Source organism: Aspergillus fischeri, genomic scaffold, assembly GCF_000149645.3.
Source record: "Aspergillus fischeri NRRL 181 1099437636266 genomic scaffold, whole genome shotgun sequence".
In the NCBI taxonomy this organism is placed as follows: Eukaryota; Fungi; Ascomycota; class Eurotiomycetes; order Eurotiales; family Aspergillaceae; genus Aspergillus; species Aspergillus fischeri.
The window spans coordinates 3,696,897-3,717,692 of NW_001509760.1; the positions used below are offsets into that span (position 1 = coordinate 3,696,897).

At 51.1% G+C, this 20,796-nt stretch overlaps 5 protein-coding genes and 1 non-coding gene across 6 annotated transcripts; 5 read left to right on the forward strand and 1 right to left on the reverse strand.

Moving 5' to 3' along the window:
* Positions 1 to 54: 54 nt before the first annotated feature.
* NFIA_059600 (putative nuclear serine protease HtrA2/Nma111) lies at positions 55 to 3,671 on the forward strand (the record flags this gene model as incomplete). The annotated part of the gene is made up of 4 exons (XM_001258502.1): positions 55 to 837; positions 894 to 3,194; positions 3,252 to 3,449; positions 3,498 to 3,671. 4 exons carry the CDS (start codon positions 55 to 57, stop codon positions 3,669 to 3,671), a joined length of 3,456 nt encoding a protein of 1,151 aa, XP_001258503.1.
* Positions 3,672 to 5,962: 2,291 nt separating this feature from the next.
* NFIA_059610 (uncharacterized protein) lies at positions 5,963 to 6,495 on the forward strand (the record flags this gene model as incomplete). The annotated part of the gene is given in 2 exon segments (XM_001258503.1): positions 5,963 to 6,092; positions 6,104 to 6,495. 2 exon segments carry the CDS (start codon positions 5,963 to 5,965, stop codon positions 6,493 to 6,495), a joined length of 522 nt encoding a protein of 173 aa, XP_001258504.1.
* A 779-nt stretch (positions 6,496 to 7,274) lies between these two features.
* On the forward strand, positions 7,275 to 7,345 carry NFIA_059620. The gene has a single exon. It is a non-coding gene; the product is annotated as a tRNA-Gly (tRNA).
* A 488-nt stretch (positions 7,346 to 7,833) lies between these two features.
* NFIA_059630 (uncharacterized protein) lies at positions 7,834 to 11,902 on the reverse strand (the record flags this gene model as incomplete). The annotated part of the gene is made up of 5 exons (XM_001258504.1): positions 7,834 to 8,412; positions 8,470 to 8,760; positions 8,816 to 11,512; positions 11,577 to 11,667; positions 11,724 to 11,902. 5 exons carry the CDS (start codon positions 11,900 to 11,902, stop codon positions 7,834 to 7,836), a joined length of 3,837 nt encoding a protein of 1,278 aa, XP_001258505.1.
* Positions 11,903 to 13,414: 1,512 nt separating this feature from the next.
* NFIA_059640 (uncharacterized protein) lies at positions 13,415 to 14,859 on the forward strand (the record flags this gene model as incomplete). The annotated part of the gene is made up of 6 exons (XM_001258505.1): positions 13,415 to 13,526; positions 13,663 to 13,779; positions 13,842 to 13,873; positions 13,928 to 14,045; positions 14,102 to 14,298; positions 14,371 to 14,859. 6 exons carry the CDS (start codon positions 13,415 to 13,417, stop codon positions 14,857 to 14,859), a joined length of 1,065 nt encoding a protein of 354 aa, XP_001258506.1.
* Positions 14,860 to 18,805: 3,946 nt separating this feature from the next.
* On the forward strand, positions 18,806 to 20,412 carry NFIA_059650 (putative APSES transcription factor Xbp1; the record flags this gene model as incomplete). The annotated part of the gene is made up of 4 exons (XM_001258506.1): positions 18,806 to 19,142; positions 19,205 to 19,320; positions 19,369 to 19,453; positions 19,508 to 20,412. 4 exons carry the CDS (start codon positions 18,806 to 18,808, stop codon positions 20,410 to 20,412), a joined length of 1,443 nt encoding a protein of 480 aa, XP_001258507.1.
* Between the last annotated feature and the right edge of the window lie 384 nt (positions 20,413 to 20,796).

Below are 20,796 nucleotides of genomic sequence, written 5' to 3' on the forward strand. Positions count from 1 at the left end.
TTTTCCCTCTCCTATTCCTAAGGTAGTAGCTGACTTGGAGGGGGTGTCTTGTGAATGTCTTGCGTCTTGCTCCCTTTGTACAGAAGGAGCCCGCCGGTCGCTACTACTATCGCTGATCTTACTGCTACTTCCGCCTCCGCGCCGCCCCCATCGCTATACACCTCTACATTTCGAATTTCTACACAGTCTGTTCGATTCTCCTGGAGCGGTTCACGATCGCCTAGTGTCTACAGTGTTACGTCTGTATCGCCGCATAAGCAGTTTGCTCGTCTACTACCGCATCGACATCTTCTCTCGCGGTGGACTAGCGTCGCAACACCTGTCATACACAGCAAGCTTGGGACAAACAACCGATTGCTTTCCTCCCTCGCGCCCTTCACTCGCTCCCGTCCATCCCTACCTCAGTCCGCTTCTCGAAAGAGCATGGATCTGAATGGCGAAACCAGCACAAAGCGCAAGCGCAGCTCCGTCGCGGCCCCCGCCGAGCGTCCAGCCAAACACCTGAAACCCGAGAGCTCGACATTAACGCCCGGGGACGCGACGCCCGCGAACGGCACCGTCTACGATGTCGAGGATGAGGAGGATACAGGCCGGGTGATGCCTATCGGCCCCGCGCAGGCGGATTCGCCCGAGTGGCAGGCTACCATTGAAAAGGTGGTCAAGAGCGTGGTGTCGATCCATTTCTGCCAGACCTGTTCGTTTGATACGGACTTGTCGATGAGTAGTCAGGCGACGGGGTTTGTGGTCGATGCTGAGCGCGGGTATATCCTGACGAATCGCCATGTGGTTTGCGCGGGGCCGTTCTGGGGTTATTGTATATTTGATAATCATGAGGAGGTGAGTAGGGTCTGGTCTCTAGGGTTGAATATGCAGTGCTGACATGGGTTATTTAGTGCGACGTGCGTCCTGTTTATCGAGATCCCGTGCACGACTTTGGTATTCTGAAGTTCGACCCCAAGGCCATTCGATACATGGAATTGACTGAGCTCAAGCTTCGACCGGAGGCGGCCCGTGTGGGATGTGAGATTCGAGTCGTGGGTAACGATGCTGGGGAGAAGCTGAGCATTCTGTCTGGTGTCATCAGTCGGCTCGACAGAAATGCGCCGGAGTATGGTGACGGTTACTGTGATTTTAATACGAACTACATCCAGGCCGCGGCAGCCGCCAGTGGTGGCAGTTCCGGCAGTCCTGTCGTTAATATCGACGGTCATGCAATTGCTTTACAGGCTGGAGGTCGCGCGGATGGTGCGGCCACGGACTATTTCCTTCCCCTAGACCGCCCCCTCCGAGCGTTGGAGTGCATCCGACGCGGTGAGCCTGTCGCCCGGGGTACGATTCAGACACAGTGGATCCTCAAACCTTTCGACGAGTGTCGTCGCTTGGGATTGACGCCCGAGTGGGAGGCTGCTGTGCGCAAAGCCTCGCCGCATGAGACCAGTATGTTGGTGGCTGAGATCATATTACCCGAAGGGCCTGCAGATGGAAAGCTCGAAGAAGGAGATGTCCTGCTGCAGGTTAACGGGGAGCTTCTAACGCAGTTCATCCGATTGGACGATATCCTCGATTCAAGCGTCGGGAAGACCGTGCGTTTGCTGGTTCAGAGAGGCGGTCAGAATGTCGAGGTGGAATGTGAGGTGGGCGATCTGCATGCCATCACGCCAGACCGTTTTGTCACGGTAGCCGGTGGCACTTTCCACAATTTGTCCTATCAGCAGGCCCGGCTTTATGCCATTGCCGCTCGAGGAGTGTATGTTTGCGAAGCAGCAGGCTCTTTCAAGTTGGAGAATACCCTGTCCGGGTGGATTATTGATGCTGTGGACAAACGCCCGACCCGAAATCTAGACGAGTTCACTGAAGTAATGAAGACGATCCCGGATCGAGCTCGGGTGGTCATCTCGTATCGTCATATTCGAGATCTTCACACCCGTGGTACCAGCATCGTGTACATAGACCGCCACTGGCATCCCAAGATGCGAATGGCCATTCGTAACGACGAGACGGGGCTATGGGACTTCTCTGATCTCGCTGACCCCGTGCCAGCTGAAACGCCGGTTCCTAGGAAAGCTGATTTCATTCAACTCGACGGAGTCAGTCAGCCTGCGGTTGCGGATATCGTGCGCAGCTTTGTACGTGTCTCCTGCACCATGCCCTTGAAGCTCGATGGGTACCCGCAAGCCAAGAAAACCGGTTTCGGGTTGGTGATCGATGCCGAAAAAGGTCTGGTTGTGGTGTCCAGAGCTATTGTTCCCTACAATCTATGTGACATCAACATCACTGTGGCCGATTCAATCATTGTCGCGGCCAAGGTTATCTTCTTGCATCCTCTACAGAACTATACCATCATCCAATATGACCCCAGTCTGGTGCAGGCTCCTGTCCAGAGTGCCAAGTTGAGCACCGAGTACATCAAGCAGGGCCAGGAGACCATCTTCGTGGGCTTCAATCAGAACTTCCGCATCGTGGTGGCCAAGACAGCGGTCACCGACATCACCACCGTCTCGATTCCCGCGAATGCCTCGGCGCCGCGCTACCGGGCGATCAACCTGGATGCCATCACGGTTGACACGGGCCTGAGTGGGCAGTGCACGAACGGTGTGCTGATTGGGGAAGATGGAGTCGTCCAGGCTCTGTGGCTCAACTATCTCGGAGAGCGCACCCCGAGCTCTCACAAGGATGTGGAATACCATCTCGGTTTCGCCACGCCGGCGCTCCTGCCCGTTACATCCAAGATTCAGCAGGGGATCATTCCCAAGCTGCGAATCCTCAACATGGAGAGCTATGTGGTTCAAATGAGTCAGGCCCGCATCATGGGTGTCTCGGAAGAGTGGATCCAGAAGGTAGCACAGGCGAATCCATCGCGGCACCAGCTCTTCATGGTGCGCAAAGTCGACTGTCCTCCGCCGCAGTTTACGGACAACGCGGACTCATTACAAGAAGGGGACATCATCTTAACCTTGGACGGTCAACTGATCACTCGCGTCTCTGAGTTGGACAAAATGTATGAGAAGGAGGTCCTTGACGCTCTTATCGTGCGCAACGGACAGGAGATGCATCTCAAGTTACCGACGGTACCTACCGAGGACCTGGAGACCGACCGTGCTGTTGTATTCTGCGGTGCTGTGCTGCAGAAGCCACACCACGCCGTACGTCAGCAAATTTCCAAGCTGCACAGCGAGGTGTATGTCAGTGCAAGGGTATGTTCAACGTTGTACTTGAGAGTTTAATGTAGTCGTGGTACTAACTTTCTCCAGAGTCGCGGTTCGCCAGCTTATCAGTATGGCCTCGCACCGACAAATTTCATCACCGCCGTGAATGGCGTTCCGACGCCGAACCTTGACAGCTTCGTCAGGGAAGTCAGCAAAATTCCAGACAATACATACTTCCGATTGCGTGCTGTGACCTTCGACAACGTGCCATGGGTTGTAACGATGAAGAAGAACGATCATTACGTAGGTTATCTCTTTTCCTCTTTTGGATATTAGCTGACTCCGGGACAGTTTCCCATGTCCGAATACGTCAAAGACCCGTCGCAGCCACTTGGATGGCGCACGGTATCCCACGACAGAGACAGGCACAAGGATGGCATCACCCCCGACGCAGCCAATCTCAATCCAGACGCCATGGACGAGGTGTACGAAGAGGTCAGCGACGTTGAACCGGAGGTTGATTGAAGTGGTCTGGACAGGCTTGTAACTATCAATGCATAGTAGGACTGAGTCCTGCTGAACGCAATGTATGTATGTAGATAGGGTCCCGACCCTTGTATACTCCTTGCAGATATCATGGTAAAATACAATACCATCAACGGACGCAAATTCGATATAGACGTCTCCTGTGACTTGAAATTATGTCTACCATATCGTGAATGAATCAGGAATTCGGGATTCTCGATACTCAGGTCAACCCTTGGGCTGTGTTCTTTTGATTATCCACTTATTCAGCCCTAGAGGTATTCACACAACATGGATCTAAAGCAGGCAATTCACTAGCAGAATTTAAAGCCAGTGGATGAACAGTGAATATTCCGACCATTCCTACCAACATGCTCAAGCTACTATCTTTGGCCTCCTCCCTTGCTTTTCTATGAAACATTATCACTTCTCCAGCTACTCGTTGACTACTAATAGCCATTACATTGAAATACCAGCTACGACTTTTTACTTTCTCAAATGACCTGTTTGACTTCCGGCTCCAGAGTTACAGTTACAAGTCCCTTGCAAGAAGGCCCATATTGTCAGATGGATCCGTCCATCGAAACGCTGGTAAGTTTGTCATTGCCACTCCGTACGCATAGTAGTGAGCCAGGGGTGATGCTGATATATGATATTATCATACTAGCGGGCCGAAGTCGATCGGCTGGAGAAGGAAGGCCGCCGCGGCCGAAGAAGCGGAAGTTGCGGGCAAGCGCACCAAGGCCCAGGAGCTCCTCAGATGGCCTTGTGGGGGGGGGGGGCGGGGGGAAGGAGAAGAAGGGCTAGGAGCAACGCAATTCGTGGACTGGGATCTGCGATTTACGGCGTAGTACACGATGTCCCAGATATTGTGGATTGGTGTCAAGGCTGGGATTGGACCTTGATACGACCCGACCTGCGATATCGGGACTATATCAGGTCGTTGGTACCAGAGATTGTCATACTGGACCATCAGTAGGACAAGAAAAAGGTAACGTGATCATTGCTAATGTTGATTTGGACTTATGGATTCTAATAGTGCGTGTGGTATCTAGTTACTTAACTGGACATGTCGAGCCATTTCCTATTTTGGAAGTCAGTCTCGATTCGAACATGGCGACGTGCATGGGATGCTGGCATTGGCAATGATTGTTCTGACATCTCATCAAACTTATTGATACAACACCTCCTAACCAGGATGGATTCCCGGACTCCGAATCTGCCAACGAGCGTGGCACGTCCAACTACTAACCGGCCTGCGACTCGTGGAGATGCCGGTGATGTACAGGCCACACTGAATCTCACTACTTCCACCTTCCCTTTATTCATCTGATATTCCCTATCACTCCTACCATATTGTTTACTCTGCTCTCTCTTTGGCGCTTTAATTTACTTTCCCTCAGACACTAACACAATGTCAACTGATTCTACGCACTCACGACCACGGCACAGCCGCACTCCGACTGACCCTACTCAGTTTCCTCAAAGGTACTTCTTGAAGGTGAAGAGTGACCTCAAAGAGAGGTCTGTTTATATTAACTTCAACTCCGTAGGCAAGGAGTTCCATGTCACAATGCTAACTGGGTTATCTATATCCGTGCTTCCTTGGTTAAAAAAAGAGTTCGCTCTAGCTGTCCAAGTCAGGGTTTTTCGGTGTCCATGAGAATTCCTCCGTTCTTATGAGTTCAAGTACCAGTATGTTACGTCCTCTTTAACTTGCCACTAGACGAGAATGGCAACACCATGGATATCCTTCGCGAAACATACGAATACCTCCCACCAGATGGTCGACTTACCTTGCCGTGATGTCATTCGGCCTGGTACACAGCAAGTTACACCAACTTGCGCGGAGCTTATTTATAAACATTCTCACAAATGAAGACTGCTGGTACCAACACAGCAGAGATTATGCCTTTCCCCTGTCGGAGAAGCAGCCAAGATGAAAAATGAAGTATAGATTGCACCGTTCGTGGGTGTGTGCTTTGCTAACATAGCAATAGGCAAAAACCGCATGCTACAAATAAGGCCGACGGGAGGCAAGATCCATTTCACGCAAACTCTCTTATAACGTCAAATGGGGACGAAGATATACGATCCAGAGGGCTTTATAAATGAACATGGCGAGCGGTTCCCACCACACGAACTTTCTTATAACATCAAAGAGCAACGAAAGATCACATCTGCACATTACTACCCAGTCCCTGTTCAGGCGAAAACGTATGGTTCTCGAAAGCAAAGTATAACGCAGGGAAGAAAGTCATGGATTACTTCCCAAGCCGGGGAATCCGGCAATGGATCAGCGAGACAACTTCCTACAGCGAAGAGTGGACCTTGTCTCTGCCAGTCAGTCTGTCGTCCGGAGCACTGATCAACCAGGGTTCACTATGTTCATGTCCAACCGAACCTTGAAAGGCACCGCTGGTGTGAGCAAGGGATTCATGAGCCCGACGCCAGCGCTCCAAATACCTATTTCTTTTTAAGCACGCTGCAGCATATTTATTGGCGTACGGAGCTGGAAGGGTCTGGAGGTTTGGGCCATACGAAAACTGGGAGAGACAGGGATCGTGCACTGTACTTCCCTGCCTGCAATTATGATGTTGACCTGCTCGAGTTCCTGGTCAATGCCGTCGCTCGGTTGCCGACTTATGAAGTGGAAGCCTTGAAAGTGATTCTTGAAGGCTGCGGCGGCAATGCCAATGAAGCAATCGCCGAGATTGAGAGCCAATTCAGCACAGTCTCCAGCGAATCTAGGGTATTATGCGAGGATATCCAAGATCAGGATGAAGAAAGTGGTTGTATAGTCAAAGATGATGAGCGTCCATAGTGACCAAGCTGATGCTAAACTGATGATCAGCCGCCATGATGAGAGACGAATAGGTCTATGACTCTGATCAAGAAGACGACAGTGAAGATACCGATAACGAGCAATGGCTCTCGCTGACATCGAATATACGGACAGCTTTGAGAAGGATTTCTACTCAAAGCGTGATCACCATTTCCTTCAGATATCTGTGAAGAGACGGACGACCACCCTCTCACCGTATCCTTCTAAGGACCAGACATCGATTGACAGATATTGGCAGGCACAACCTCTGCCCTTCAGTGGCAATAAACGCATTGTATCATATAGGAAGCCCTGTTTTCCACATCCTGTGGCCGTATGTACCAGAGTATGACAACTCAGAATTATATCCGAATATCTCATAGCAAGGTCGCTTGATTTGTGCTTTGTTGGTAAAACGTAGCGGCTTGAAATCGTGAATGCCTTTTACTGATATCAGAGGCCTGACGGTACAGAAATCCGAGGTTTGAGACCATCTGCTATTCATCGAATCTCTAACCTTTTTAGGGCTTCACGAAGAATCTATATATTTCCAGACTCTCCAGTGGAACCAACTACATATTACTCGATATTTCTGCCGAACCCCTAAACACTCATATAGAATATCTGTAGGCGTCGCTGGGCTACCTAAATAACTATTGGTTCTCAAATCTCGTGGATATTTTCCCTCACTGTGCTGGACTCTCCCCCTCTTGCAATATGGAGGGACTATGGTGCGTATTTAGCTATATAGCAAAGTAAAGAAGTAATTTCAACAACTAGCATCATTGGTCTAGTGGTAGAATTCGTCGTTGCCATCGACGAGGCCCGTGTTCGATTCACGGATGATGCATTGTTTTTCACCCTCTAACAATCTCCACCTTGAGATACTTTTCCTTCCTCTCTCTGTCTCTTCCTTTTTTGTCCTCATAATCTTTTCCCCTTCTTTTCTTATTATTATTTCTCTGACTTGTTTACCCGTCTGCCATTTCTAGTAGTTATTTGAACGATGTTGCGTGTGGCAGATACAATATATCTCTCAATCAAATGGACTGGACGGATTATGAACATCCATACAATACGAGTCTATCGTGTTGGACTGCAAACTAATGCCTCCGACTACACTAAGATATCTAAACTCATCCATGATCGTGTAAATCTAAATGCTTGAATTATGTTCCCAATAATGCGACTACAAAGCTAATAGCATATCAACGACCCGCAAACGCCGCCAGGTATGCCAATCACCCAATTTCTTCCAGACTTCAGCTGTCGCTACCAACGCAAACCCTCTAACATAAATATTGAAGAAAACCCGACCAAAATAAGATTGGAGGCAAATTATGAGTTAAAGGTCCAGCCGCCGTTGAGCCTCAGCCGTTGACGCTCCGCGAGGTCACGCCGGATTTCCTCTTGGGTCAGTCCATCGGCACCAGACCAGTTGGCGCTGCTGGTACGCTCACGGAATTTCTTGATCTTCTTGTCCGCCTTGAATGTCTCCTCCAGTGAGAACGGAGCGATGGGACCAAAGATCGAGTCCGCCTCCATGCCTTCCTGCTGGCGAAGGATGTTCTCGAGCTCTTTAGGTTGAGCCCACTTGGGAACGGGGAGCATCTCCGCATCAGAGTCCTCGTCCTCACTGTCGGTAGCAATTTCGGGAAGATGAATGCTCTCGCCGTTGGGATAGTTGGGAGATGGTTTCGCCGGTGCCCTTTGAGACGAGCTGGCACCTGGAGTCTTATGCCCAGGCAGCTGAGACGCGGCATTGCTTGGCTCTGCAAAGGGTATTTTGCCGCTTGCGTACTTTGCCATATCCATGGGGTGAGCCGGTCTTTGGGGCTGGGCGGTTTTGAAGATCGAAGAGCCTTGTTGATGCGTAGAAGTTTGTCCGTGGCCATACATGGGAGGTTTCATGGATTCCTAGAATACGAGATGAGCATACACGACCAGAGTGATTTGAAAATGGCGGAAGGCTACCTTGCGGATCCCCGACTGTCTGATGGGCGGGGCCATTGTGGGTCGAATGGCGGACATAGGGTTGTGTTCGTCTTCCGTCTTCCTGCGCTTAGATTCCCCGGAAGGTTGGACAGTATTGGATTTCATAGCCGCCGGACGGTAGCTGGCTTCCTCGTCCAGCCCTCTCTTTGGTGGTTTGGCCGGATTGGGCTGAGGTGGGTTGATCGTCCGACTGAAAGGTTGAATCGATCCAAGCCGTGACGCGGGTCTGGCGGCCTGTGAAATAGGTCTCTCTGGCTGGACAATTGAAGCCTAAAGTAGATGAAGCATCAGCATGGATTCGAAGCCACTCACGGAACTCACTTACCCGTTCGCTAGTAGGTTGTTGACTGCCCTGTCTTTCCAATCTCCGTGCATTTTCCTGTCTCCGCTTCTCGATCGCCTGTATCTGGGCGGCCTTCTTCGCGTCCTCAGCAGCAAGCCTTTCCCGGCGTTCGGCCTCTGCTCGGCTGCGCATTTCCTGACGCCGCACTTCTTCTTGCTGCTGAGCAACTCGCTTGCGTTCCACCTCACGTCTCTGCTCCTCCCTGCGGCGCGCCTCTCTTTCTTCCTGCTCCCTCTTCCTCTCATTCGCGAGCTGAACCTTGCGCTGCGATTGGCTGGAGACTGAGCTCTTGAAACTGCTATTTGAAGAGGCGGTATGTAAAGAAGAATTGCTGGCCTTCTTCTTGAGAGTTGGCGGCTTGGAAGCCGAGAGCGGTGCAGCGACAGAAGCACTGGGTTCCGGACCGCTAGACGCCACAGAAGTGGATGCCAGTGGGATCTGGCGCGAAAGCGCGCTACCAACACGAATGGAGACGGGCTGAGGCTTGGGTTTCTGGAGAACTTCGCGAGTGGGCTTAACAGGGCGCCGATCGTTCTGTTTTGACTGCTGCTGGGAGACGGACATTCGGCTGGGTGCTCGAGAAACAGTTTCATGGCTGGGCTCGGGCTCTCTGGATTGATGTCTCTGCAGTGGCTGTGCCTTCTTCGAGCTGGCTGGAGCGGCGGCTGCCGAAGGAAAAGCGTTACGTTCTTCTTCTTCCATCCGCGCCCTTTCTTGAGCTATCTTCAACTGAAGGGCTTTCTGGCGTTCCTCTACCCGTGCTTTCTCCGCCTCCTCCTCTTCTCGACGACGATCTTCAAGCTCTTTTTGCTTGCGTTTTTCTTCCCTCTCCGTCGAGCTTCGCGTTCTGCGCCCTTCTTGTCGAGGGAGAGGACTAGATATCTGGACTGGCCGACGGTCTTGTGTTTCACGAGCAGCATTGCCACTTGCACGATTGTGGGAATGCAACCCTAGTTCATCAGGCGAGGACGCTTCCAATCTTGCTGCAGCTGTCACGCTGCCAGTGTTCGTAAACAGACCTTTGGCAGATCTCATGATGGATTGAAGTTTCAACTTGGATGCGCTCAGAGGGCCATCATGACGCTCGGCGGCGGGAGATCCCACTGGTGTTGTGGAAGCGTGGTGGCCCGCATTGGACACTGACGCACTCTTCTGATGGGAAGGCCGTTGGGGTGAAGAATAAGCTGGTGTTGAGGACTTTTCACGGATCGGTTCTGCGACGTTTCGGTTGCTGGCTCTCGCCGCGTCCGCGTCACTCCGATTCTGAGCTCGTGGTAGCGAAACCTTCTCACTGTATGCGCGACTCGTTTCATTCGTGGATTCTTTCACCTTCACTTCCGTTGTCGGGCTTCTGGAAGCATGTGTTTTCTGTGGAGACTCTATTGGCTTGATCCAGTCGTCCCCGTCGATTGCCATAGGCTCCGGTGCAGCCGGCTCGCGAGATTCCTGATGGAGTACCTCTGACTTTGCACTGGCTGCTGGGAGCTCGGGATAAGCAACGTGAGCGGAGGATAGGCCTGTAACGGATGGGATGGACTTCGTGGGCCGTGAGGGTTGAAGTTTGCCAAGCATGCTAATCTTTTCGTGAAGTCTCTGAGTGGAAGACTTGGTATGGGCCTTGCTAGCTGTGGCGTCTGCTTCTGCCTCAATATCATCTTGCAGCTGAGCACCTCTTCTACCTTCATCAATGTCCATATCGTCATCCAGCGCTGGCTCCTCATCCACAGCGGTATTTTTGTGTCCACCGGTCTGCCGACCAAATGAACTAGGACCTGCAGCATTGTTCACTCTAGCAATATCAACGTGGCTTGTGCGAGAGAGTCTCGAGCCACCCAAGCTCTTCTTCAACAGTGGCTCCCGTGCAGGGAGCGACGCAAAGCTCAGACTGCTCTTGCGGATGGGAGGTCTTTCCGGAGTGGAGTTGTCCGAAGGCGTGCCGATGTCATCCAGGGAGTCAAGAGGCGTGTCGTCCTTTTCATGGATCTCTTCTTCCACCGGAGCTGCTGGCTGTTTCATTGGAGAAGACTTGGTTGGCGATGTTTGTGGTTCCGCCCGTGGCTTGGACTCGGACTCCGACTCGGCCTTTGGTTCCTCCTCTGGTGCCGGATCTGCCACGACGAATGGTTCCGGTTGCTTCTCCTCTGGCTGAGGCGTGGAAGAAGCCGCCTTTTCCTGTCTTGGTGTTGTCTCATTGTTGATAGCTTGCACAGGCTTCTCCATAGGCTCGACCGTCTCTCCGCGTTGGCGTACGTCTTCCTGAGCTGAATGGAATGAAGCAGCTGTTGTACGACGATCAACAGACTGTCGCTGCGGTTGGCTTTGGTTTTCGTTGGCGGTTACGGGCTCGTCTTCGAGAGGCTGTGTGGATGTCTGCGTCTCCGACTGCACTTGGGTGAGAACCACATCATCGTCCTGATCCTCCCCTTCATCGTCTGGCATGCCATGGTAGCCTGAATCAGTGTTATACTGGGGGAACGAGTTCAAGTTCTGGGTTAAATCAGGGTATTGAGGCTGCAAGGTATTCTCTGCGGCGTCCCTCGTCTTGGCTGGAGAGACTTTTGGCTCCGACGGCGCAGTTGTGATAGTCGCAGCGGTGGGTTTGACGGGTGAACGGGCGGGGCTGACATTACGACTGCGGTCTCCTTGATTATGAGATGTTGTGAAGATCTCACTCAAAGGCTGTCATCGGTCAGTACGAATAATCAACGATCATCAAACATAGCAATGGGTGCGGCCAACGTACAATTCTGTTCTCATTTACATTCCGCTTCCGTGCTGTTCGAGGTGTCTTACCTCGGAGCTTTCCGGGGGTTTTGAACACGTCTGTAAGATTGCTATCTTGCAGTCAGCAAGGGTTGACGGTTTGATTTAGATGTTGATCAGAACGCACAATTGATTGCTGGCGAACACCTCTGCCATATGCTCATTCAACCAATCCATTTCATGGCGCACAGGATACTCAATCTCTTCCATCTCCTGATCAACCAGCTGCGCAAAGTTCTCCTTCTCGGTTGAAATCCATGCTGCAGAGCCCACAGGCTTCTGCACCCTCGGTCCGGCAGGCGCCATGGCGATGTAAACAAATGCGATAGGAAGGATTTACTGGGCGGGTGCGGGATGAATCGGTGTAATCACGTAAAGGGCCAAAATGCCCGTTCTGAGGAGTCAGGACCAGGCGAGGTAATCATCGATTTATGGCGTGGTGCGGCTAATGTTTGTTGGCGAACAATGTGCTGCGGTCGCTCGTCGTCGGCGGAAGTCGAGCATCAAAACACCGGACGCGTGAGTCCCGCCAGATCACGTGATACACTACATCATGAAGTATGCCTGATTTTGGTGGCATCTACATAGATCCATTCTAATTCTACGCTGCGATTCCTCGACGCAATGACTTTTATATTCGCCCCTTCTCAAATAGCCAGCAGCTCGCTAGTGGGGTCATACATGATGGGCAAAGCCTGCACCAGACTCTCTTGTTCTGCAGTCGTTTGATCCCTTGCTTCCAGCAGTGGAATCCACTGGTGTCGGTGAGCCTCTCAGCCTTCACTACTGCCTCCTCCAGGGGGAAACACTGCCAGAACTGAGAAGAGTCAAATGGGTTGAGAACATAGATCTAAGCTTTCGGCCAGAACTCCGAGCTGTATTTAAGAGTATAGCTACCTCTCTATTATAAGCCGCAATCCACTAACAAACTTGAAGAATCGAGCAGAAGATCGAACAGCGGGCTCGTTAATGGGCGTTCTGTTCCTGCAATCAACAGCAGTGCAAACATGGTCTTTCAAATCAGCCTGTCAGAATCGAGAGATCATTGTGAGATCATAGGTAACTTGACCCCTTCCACCATTCGCCCATCTGCGCGGGGGTGACTGGATTTCCAGCCACAATTCTCGAGAGATCTCAACCTGGGACATTAGAATAAAGTCTGGATACAAATGAACAATGACTTTCGTATGTAGTAGTACAGCAGTAGCACTGGAACTTTACTTTCATGGATACGCTGCTTGCCAAGTTTGCAGAGTGTGGCGATAGAGTGCCCCTATGATGTTGATACTGCGTATGCCATCACTAGGAAATGAGGGCCGCTATCACATGTCGAAGGAGCCCAGAAATATTAATAGTAGCTCTGTCAGACAATCCTCCCGCCATGTACGGAGTAGGTAGCAGTCTTTTGATGCTTCGAGACGAGAAATAATTAGTGAATGATAAATGACGTTCATTACTGCAGAATAATTCTCAAGTGGATCATCCCCTTAACTTGACAAGAGAGAAAAGGCAGTGAAGCACACGACCAGACAAGCCCGAACCTGTCCGGGCTCGCTTGTATTGCATCACCACCAAAACAGACCGGATCGAACCAGACTAGACTAAAGCACGACCCTCTCCTTATCTTTTTTCTGCTGCTGCCCCCATCCACATCCGTTCATTCCTCTCTCATCATTTTCTTTTTCAAACACTCCTCCTAATCTCATCGTCTCTTATCTGTCAAATCCGGAACTTTGTTTTCTCACGGAACCCCTGACAACACAATCATCCTCATACTCTGAGACCCAAGTTCTAGAGCTTTCCACACAAACTTCCACCATGGCCGAAGGTGACGTGAGCTATCCCAACCCTAACGGCAGTAAGGTACGTTTGGAGCAGACATTGGCGACTTCCTTGGAGACAGGAATGCTAACTACGTCTGCTATCTATAGTTTGTCATTTCCCTACGGCCTAGCGTTACACAGACTGACCTTACAATCCAGGCATCAGAGATGCTGTGACGAACGGTACAGAATGAACTCAATCGATAGCGGAGGAATCAAAGTTCTAACTAATTTGCTTTGCAGGTCCTGTTATTGACAACATCAAGTCCGAGGCCTCGCGTACCCAAGAGGAATTGCGCGACCTGAGATATTCGAGCTCGACTCCGTCAACGACCACTGCGACCGGCCAGCCCCTGACATGTATGTCATGCAATTTCAAGTCAAGCCAGCAATCTCAGAAGACAGAGCTAATGGTTGCATAGACTATCATTCCTTGCTTTACAGACTCCTGAGCGTGAGTTATCTCCTGGTCTGGTCTCAATTTTATATATGTGCTGACATGCACCAGTGGGAGCAACCCAGAGCTACTGCCGTTTCCTTCGTGAGCGTCATCGCCTTTATCTTTGCCGCCCGTTACCTGCCCCTTCTTCGCTGGTTCTTCAAGTTTACGTATTTGGCTTTGGGATGTGAGTTGATACTGGTTGGTGCATATATTGCGATCGCTGGCTGATTGAGATGGTAGTCACTGCTGCGGCCGAAATCGGTGGTCGTCTCGTGCTGTCACAGGGCCTCGCCAGCTCATTTCGTCCTCGCAAATACTACACCGTCCCCAAGGAGACCGTTGAGGCAGTCTTGGAGGACCTCGAACAGCTCGTCGACTTCCTTCTTCTTGAGTTCCAGCGTATTCTGTTCGCCGAGAATGTTGTCCACACTGTTGCTGTATGTTTAGACTCGAATCTGCTCCTCATATTGTCCTTTGAAGGACGGGCTCAACGCTGACGGCAATTGCAGGCCTTCTCTGCCGCCTTTACTGCCTACTGGCTGATCAAGTTCCTCCCGTTCTGGGGATTGTCTCTGATTGCAGTCACCATCGCCTATCTGGGGCCTCTTGTCTACATCAACAACCGCGAAGTCATTGATGCTCAAATTGAGAATGTCCATGCAATGATCAACTCCCAAGCGCACCAGTTGAAGGACCTCGCTGAGGAGCGTACCCATCATGCCACCGGTCTCGTGAAGCAATACGTTGGTGACTACAGCGCCAAGGCTCAGGAGTACATTGGCCACCGCCGCAGTACTTCACCAGAAGCTACCAAGGCCGCCGGTCCTGTTGTCAAGAAGGAGCCTAGCGCCGAAGCCATTGTCAAGCAGGAGCCCATCCCCGAACCCGTCATCAAGACAACGGACTTCCCGGAGGCCCCAAAGCAGGAGCCGGTAGCAGAACCGATTGAGCACAACCGCCAGCCTCTGGAGACCAGGGAGCCTCTGCTGGCTGCTTAAGTGCGCAATTTTGTCTCATTGCTCGTCTATTGACCTGCTAGTCGGTCAAAGAATGATGACATCGGACATGAATTATGCTAACGGGCAAGCGATCTAGTATTGCTCCTGCGAATTGAGTTTGGGTAGAATTGGATTGTACATTGTGACTCGGGACGGATGGTTCGGCGTGCATGATGTTAAGATGGTATGATTTCTCAGGGTTTCTGTTTTCTTATTCCCTTTACAAGGGTCTTCCTTTCCGTCTGTGTGCAATCGAGTCTGCGTTGACCCTCAAAGTTTATCTATTGCATAAAAGCTTCACCATCAGTATCTTGTGACTCATTTGTAATTCTTTTTTTTCTCTCTTCATTTTCTTTTTTCCTTTTTCCCCGTTTTCATGTTTTTCTGGTATCGTTGTATCCAAGAAGCGCATCAGCGTGCTAAAAACATACGCTACGATCCGCCTCAAATTTGTTGAATTGTCTGCATCATGTCTACTTGTGCCGTTTCTTCCTTGACTGCGAAGGTCTGATCCATCGGTCAACCTCTCCTGTTCTGGTTCCAACAATGCCAATATGAAGTAACGGTTTCAACCATCCATTTTCAACCCATAGCAGCCTCAAGGTCCAATCAGCACAATGACTCCGACTCGCCTCTTCCCAGAAATCCTGCATCTCAATCCGGACCAAGTCCACAAAGTGTGGTACTTTGTTCCTAATACATCCAAACACATCATAACGTTCTCTGTGTTCTGTAGTAGGCGGCATGACCTCGCTCCTTTCCACCCCTTTACCCCAGATTGAGAGACGTCACACAAGTGTTGCCTGAGCTGTTTTATGATGCCGCAGTCGACAGGGATCATCCCGTCCTGAGTCTGACGGGGGACACCCGGTAATGTTGCATTTCGCAACGGGCGTGCTTGACTGCGTGCTGCATGTCATGTCATGCCGTGTATAATGCAGATTGATTAATCAAGGAGTTATCTAGGCTCCAGTACAACCCCCAGGTTGTATGTAGGTATAGTCCAATGTAACATGGAGTCCCTGACACATGGGGTTCGGAGGTTGGGGAAGGAGACGTCGATGCATCGTACTCTGTACCTCGAGGTCACGGGACTCGGGTTTGTTTGTGCTGTTTGCACCATCACTAGACAAGGACCTGGAGCTGCCTGATCTGTTGGCACCGAGTCTCCCATCAGCTTGAGAGCAAATGGGACTGATGATCTGTCGGCAGGCTAACTGAAGTCATTGAATAGTATCTATTTTGATCCTGTTGCGGTCTGACTCGCAGAAGATGGCATTGCTCGATGACGCATCCTACGCCGTCTGTCGCATACGAGTAACAGCCTTGAAGCCATGTTTTGATTTTTCTGATTTTGCTTTGAAGCAAAAGTATAGATGGGATGTCCATTCCACGGCGAAAAATGCGAATGGTTCCTGACAGATGTAGTTCATGTTTGCGACGTTGAGCCTCTCTTACCTTCTAGATCCCCCTTGTCTCACACTTGAGAGGCTCTGGGAATGGCAAGCGCAGGACTGCTCGATACCTACGGGATACGGCCACTGACTTTGCTGGTGACGGATAAGAATATTTGATATTGTCTTTGGCTCAAGCAAGACATCTCACTCTGTGGATCAGGATGAGGCTGAAAGTCCTCATCGCCAGTAGCCATCCACCTATTGTCCCCAGGCTTAGCTGCGGCTCTGAAGAACCGTTGACAAACCAATGCATAGCCTTCAAAGAAGAAGTTTGAAAGGGTGGCAAAGACAGACATCAACGAAACAAGCGGGTCTTCCAATAGACAGGCCATTAAGCAGGAATGACGGCTGGTACGCCACAGACGTTGTGGACCTACTGCACCGAAGCTGCATGGAAGGTTCCTTTGAAGTCTGTGGTCATATAAGCAGAGTCTGCATAACCTGCGCCTCTGATGGGATAACTGCCCAGTGAGAGCTATGTTCGGTCATAGCGGTCTGTCGGAACTAAAGCCGTCAAGTCGACCAACGGGTGTCACTTCCAGTGAGCGAGGCTAGTATGGCATGCTCCATGTTATCGCGATGTCGCCTGACGGGGGGAAGCAGGGGAGTGGAAATAGGCTTGACTACATAATTTTGGGAGCTATGTTGGTGTAACCACTGTTATTGGGCTTGTCCTCTTTCTTCGAAGGCCAGCTCGGTTTCGCTCAAGAGCTGTCTGGTTCTGAAATGAATTGTCCCTTTCTGACTATCTACCACGGCAGCTCAATTTTTTGTTCAATTTTTAGGTTGTTTCTGACCGTATCCGACTCGGATGGAGTCAAGCTCGCCCTTACGGACAAATTTACGGGCAATACTTGGTCTCACCTGGCTCAAGTGGCTGATTTAGCGGGGACTCGTTGGTTGGGAGCAACAGCAGCTTCCCGTAGTACAGGAAGAAAGCGCCATGCAGCTATCCGCGGTCTCAGACCTCCCTACTGCCCGCCTCGTCGAGCCATCGCTGTTGAGCCCGTTCGTTCATTGGCCACTGTCGTCCGGTCAGGTCTAATCTTCCGGATGATCTAGCGGTTGATACCATCTTCTAAGGTCGAGGTCATCGACATGGATGGTTGATATCAAGTTGCGAGGGCAAAAATAGTGGCCAAAAACACTATTTCACCAACCAGGAACGGGAACGACCATAGATGGTCAACACCAAAAGAATTTTACTATTGCGGTACGAAAGTCTGTCGATACCCTTTTTTGTTTCCATGGCTATCTAGTGCCTTTTGGGGTCTACGCTCATCAGACCGCTGTCTCCATCTGTTTGCATGGTGGGGATCTGGAGCAAGAGCAGCAATAGACATGGTCCATCTATGCAAGACCTCCACATGGTGGCAGCCGTTCCTGAAACGTGATCTACCATGTCTCTTCATTAGGCCTGCGTCATCTTTTGTCTTGGGTAGCTGCAGATCAGGAGTGGAACAAGTGAAGCCTCGAGAAATTGGAGGGCATGCGTTACTTTTGATCGGGCTAGTAGGGGTCACAGGTTATGGCCTGGCACTGAGAGGGGAACGGGAGGCGGAGGAAGAGGGAGGAAGGGGAGCAAGCTTTCTGTCATTGCCGAGCTGGCGCTAATTAAAGCTCTGTTGCAACCGAACCGTTGTCTGGTTATACCTTGGGAGTACCTGCTATACTCTAAAGGTGCTTGAGGTAGGGCAAGTCTGGACTCGCCATCGCAGCCTGGCCAATCTGAACGTGTACCTCGTGATGAATCCTGGGTCCAAGTACGGTGAGGTTGTTCTCATGCCGAAGACTTTCCTACCTCACCTCAATCCAAGACATCCGCTCAACCCAGACGTCTAGATCCGGAATCCAGTCGTAGGCCTGGGTTCACCGCTGCCTCCCCGTTATGGAACATTGCCTCGAAAGAGAGGATTGCCCTTGCTGAGGTGACTGCTCAGTCTGGCTGGCCGGACAAACAGAGTATAGCCATTTGGGCAGCTTTCCTAAGACGCCATCACTTGTATCCACTCTTAGAAGGGGATCCAATTCAGAACAAGCCTCCTAACAAAGAAGTGAAAAGGGTGCCGCCCACTTGTCTCTTGTGTGGTCTCCAGCATTCTATTTTCTAATTTGACTCTTTGGGCTAGTCCGGTGATCGCCCAAAGCAGTACGGTTACCACACATTTGCGTACCCTTCGTACCCGTCTCTGCATCTCCCATCCTTTTGTTTCCATTGTCTCTTATATTTTCCTTTGGCACTGGGCAAGACCTTCTAGAATCCTTTCATTCTCGGTGTCTTAGGGATGAAATCGAAAGAAGGATTGACTTTAGCCTCATCCTCTGTTGTTCCTCCAGTCAGATAAATCCTCTTCCAACCGTGACCTTTTTTTGTCTTCTTCAGTGTCTCTCTTAATCTCCAGCTTCGAAGAGAAGGTTATCTCCAGAGAGCTCACTGGAGATCCGTCGACTGTACTTCGATCTCCACCTTCGTTTCGAACACTGTTTACATGGCGTCGATAGCATCCTTGTTGAATCCCCTTCCCGGCCCGAGCCAACTATCATTACCAACCCAAACACTGGCAAGCTCTGCAGCCAGTATGGCTTCTAATATGCCCCGTCCTAAACGGCCCAAGGTTGCCAAAGATGCCGCGATCTTCACAAAGGCCAAGCCCAGGGGAGAGGTTCGGTATCCCCCTTGCGAAGAGCGAGACGAAGAGTTGGCTCGAAAGCACCGCGAATTTCGCATCCATCCCATGGGCGATATTGCAGAGTACGCAAGACACATACCATATAACAGTGACAAGAAATCGTTCCAGGAGCGCACTGGTCGGGAGAGTTTTGAGGGTGAGTCACACAGCGAACACCATACCACGTACCCGAGGGGTGCATATGCTTACAAGCTCTAGTCTTTCAGTATACGTTTAAGCTTCCTGGCGACGAGAAAGAATGGATCGTGATGTGGGACTACAACATTGGTATTGTGCGGACGACACATCTCTTCAAGTGCAATGACTATTCAAAGGTATACAGCACGACTTCGGCTGCTAGTTCCTGACTGACTGAGATCAAGACGACACCGGCCAAGATGTTGAATGCCAACCCTGGCCTTCGTGAGATTTGCCACAGTATCACTGGGGGAGCACTTGCCGCCCAAGGTATTTGACCGTCGTTTATTTCTCCGTTCTCCTGCTGACTCTTTACCTTCTGAGGCTACTGGATGCCATATGAGGCAGCAAAAGCAGTGGCAGCGACATTCTGCTGGAAGATCCGACACGCCTTGACACCATTATTCGGCCTGGATTTCCCATCGATGTGCATTCACCCTCAGGACCGAGGACGGTTTGGCCGTATGGTCATTGACCCGGCTATTGTAAGAAAGGCCACCGAGACGGCAAACTACTACCGCATGCTTGAACTCCAGTCTCCGTCCTATAGTTCCCTTCGCCTTGTCCGCACAGGAAGCAATTTCCGTCCGAACTCAGCACCGAGCTCTGGGTTCGTGAAGCGACTCATACCCCGATCTCATGAGCACCGATACCCAGATAGTAGGAGCGGCTACGGGTCGTCCTCGCCGGAGTATCATGGCGACGTATACTGCGTCTCCCCAGTGAGCCCGTTCCGGAATAGCTTCACCCCCGTCAACACCCCACGAAGCTCCGAGTTGCTCTGCTCCGAATTACCCTCGCCGCGAGCGATGCTCGCTACCATCGCGCCGACAACCGACAGAGAACACACAGCAGGAAGCGAGGAGGATTCCGGGTCGGACGAGACGGGCTCCTCGACCATGTATACGGAGAGTACCAGTACCGCGACCGAGATCCTCTCCATGAATCTCGATGCCGACGACGATGATGACGACGAAGATTACCGCGAGAAAAGCGACCGAAGCGATAAGGGTTCCGTCAAGTCGTCGAGCTTTGACCATAACCGGAAGATCGAGACCCGGTCCAAGCGGAAACATAGCTCTGCGCTCTTCGCCCGAGAAGTCAAGGCCGCGCATGCCTTGTTGAGTCTGCACATGCAAGAAGCCACGGGCAGTGACGGTGATGAAGAGCCCCTGCTGATAGCGTCGCGGTGCTCGAATAGTAGGAAGAGACGAAGGGCATCTGCTTGATGCTTCGGTCTTGATGAGTGATGATGACGACTAGGTCAGGTTAGAAGGACGGGGTTGGCCTTGTTTCATTTCTACTTGGTGTATTTGTCCGGGTTGGTTTACTTTCGCTTCAGTTTACGTGACACATGCTCAGCAGAGTCAGCACATCGAAATTGATCGAGGCCAATGCATACGAAAGAGGAGGGTCTTCTACGTTCAAGTTCTGTCAATATTGTAACTACTGATTAATGTGCGTGGCTCTCAGAGAGTATTCCTCGTCTACTGTCTACTGTCAGGTTCGGGCTCGGCCTAGGTGGATAAGATAAAGGGGGGGCTAGTATGCCTTAAAAGGTATCAAACAGTGGATCAGCAGAAGACCTGAAAGGAAAAGCTTCGGCCTTGGAG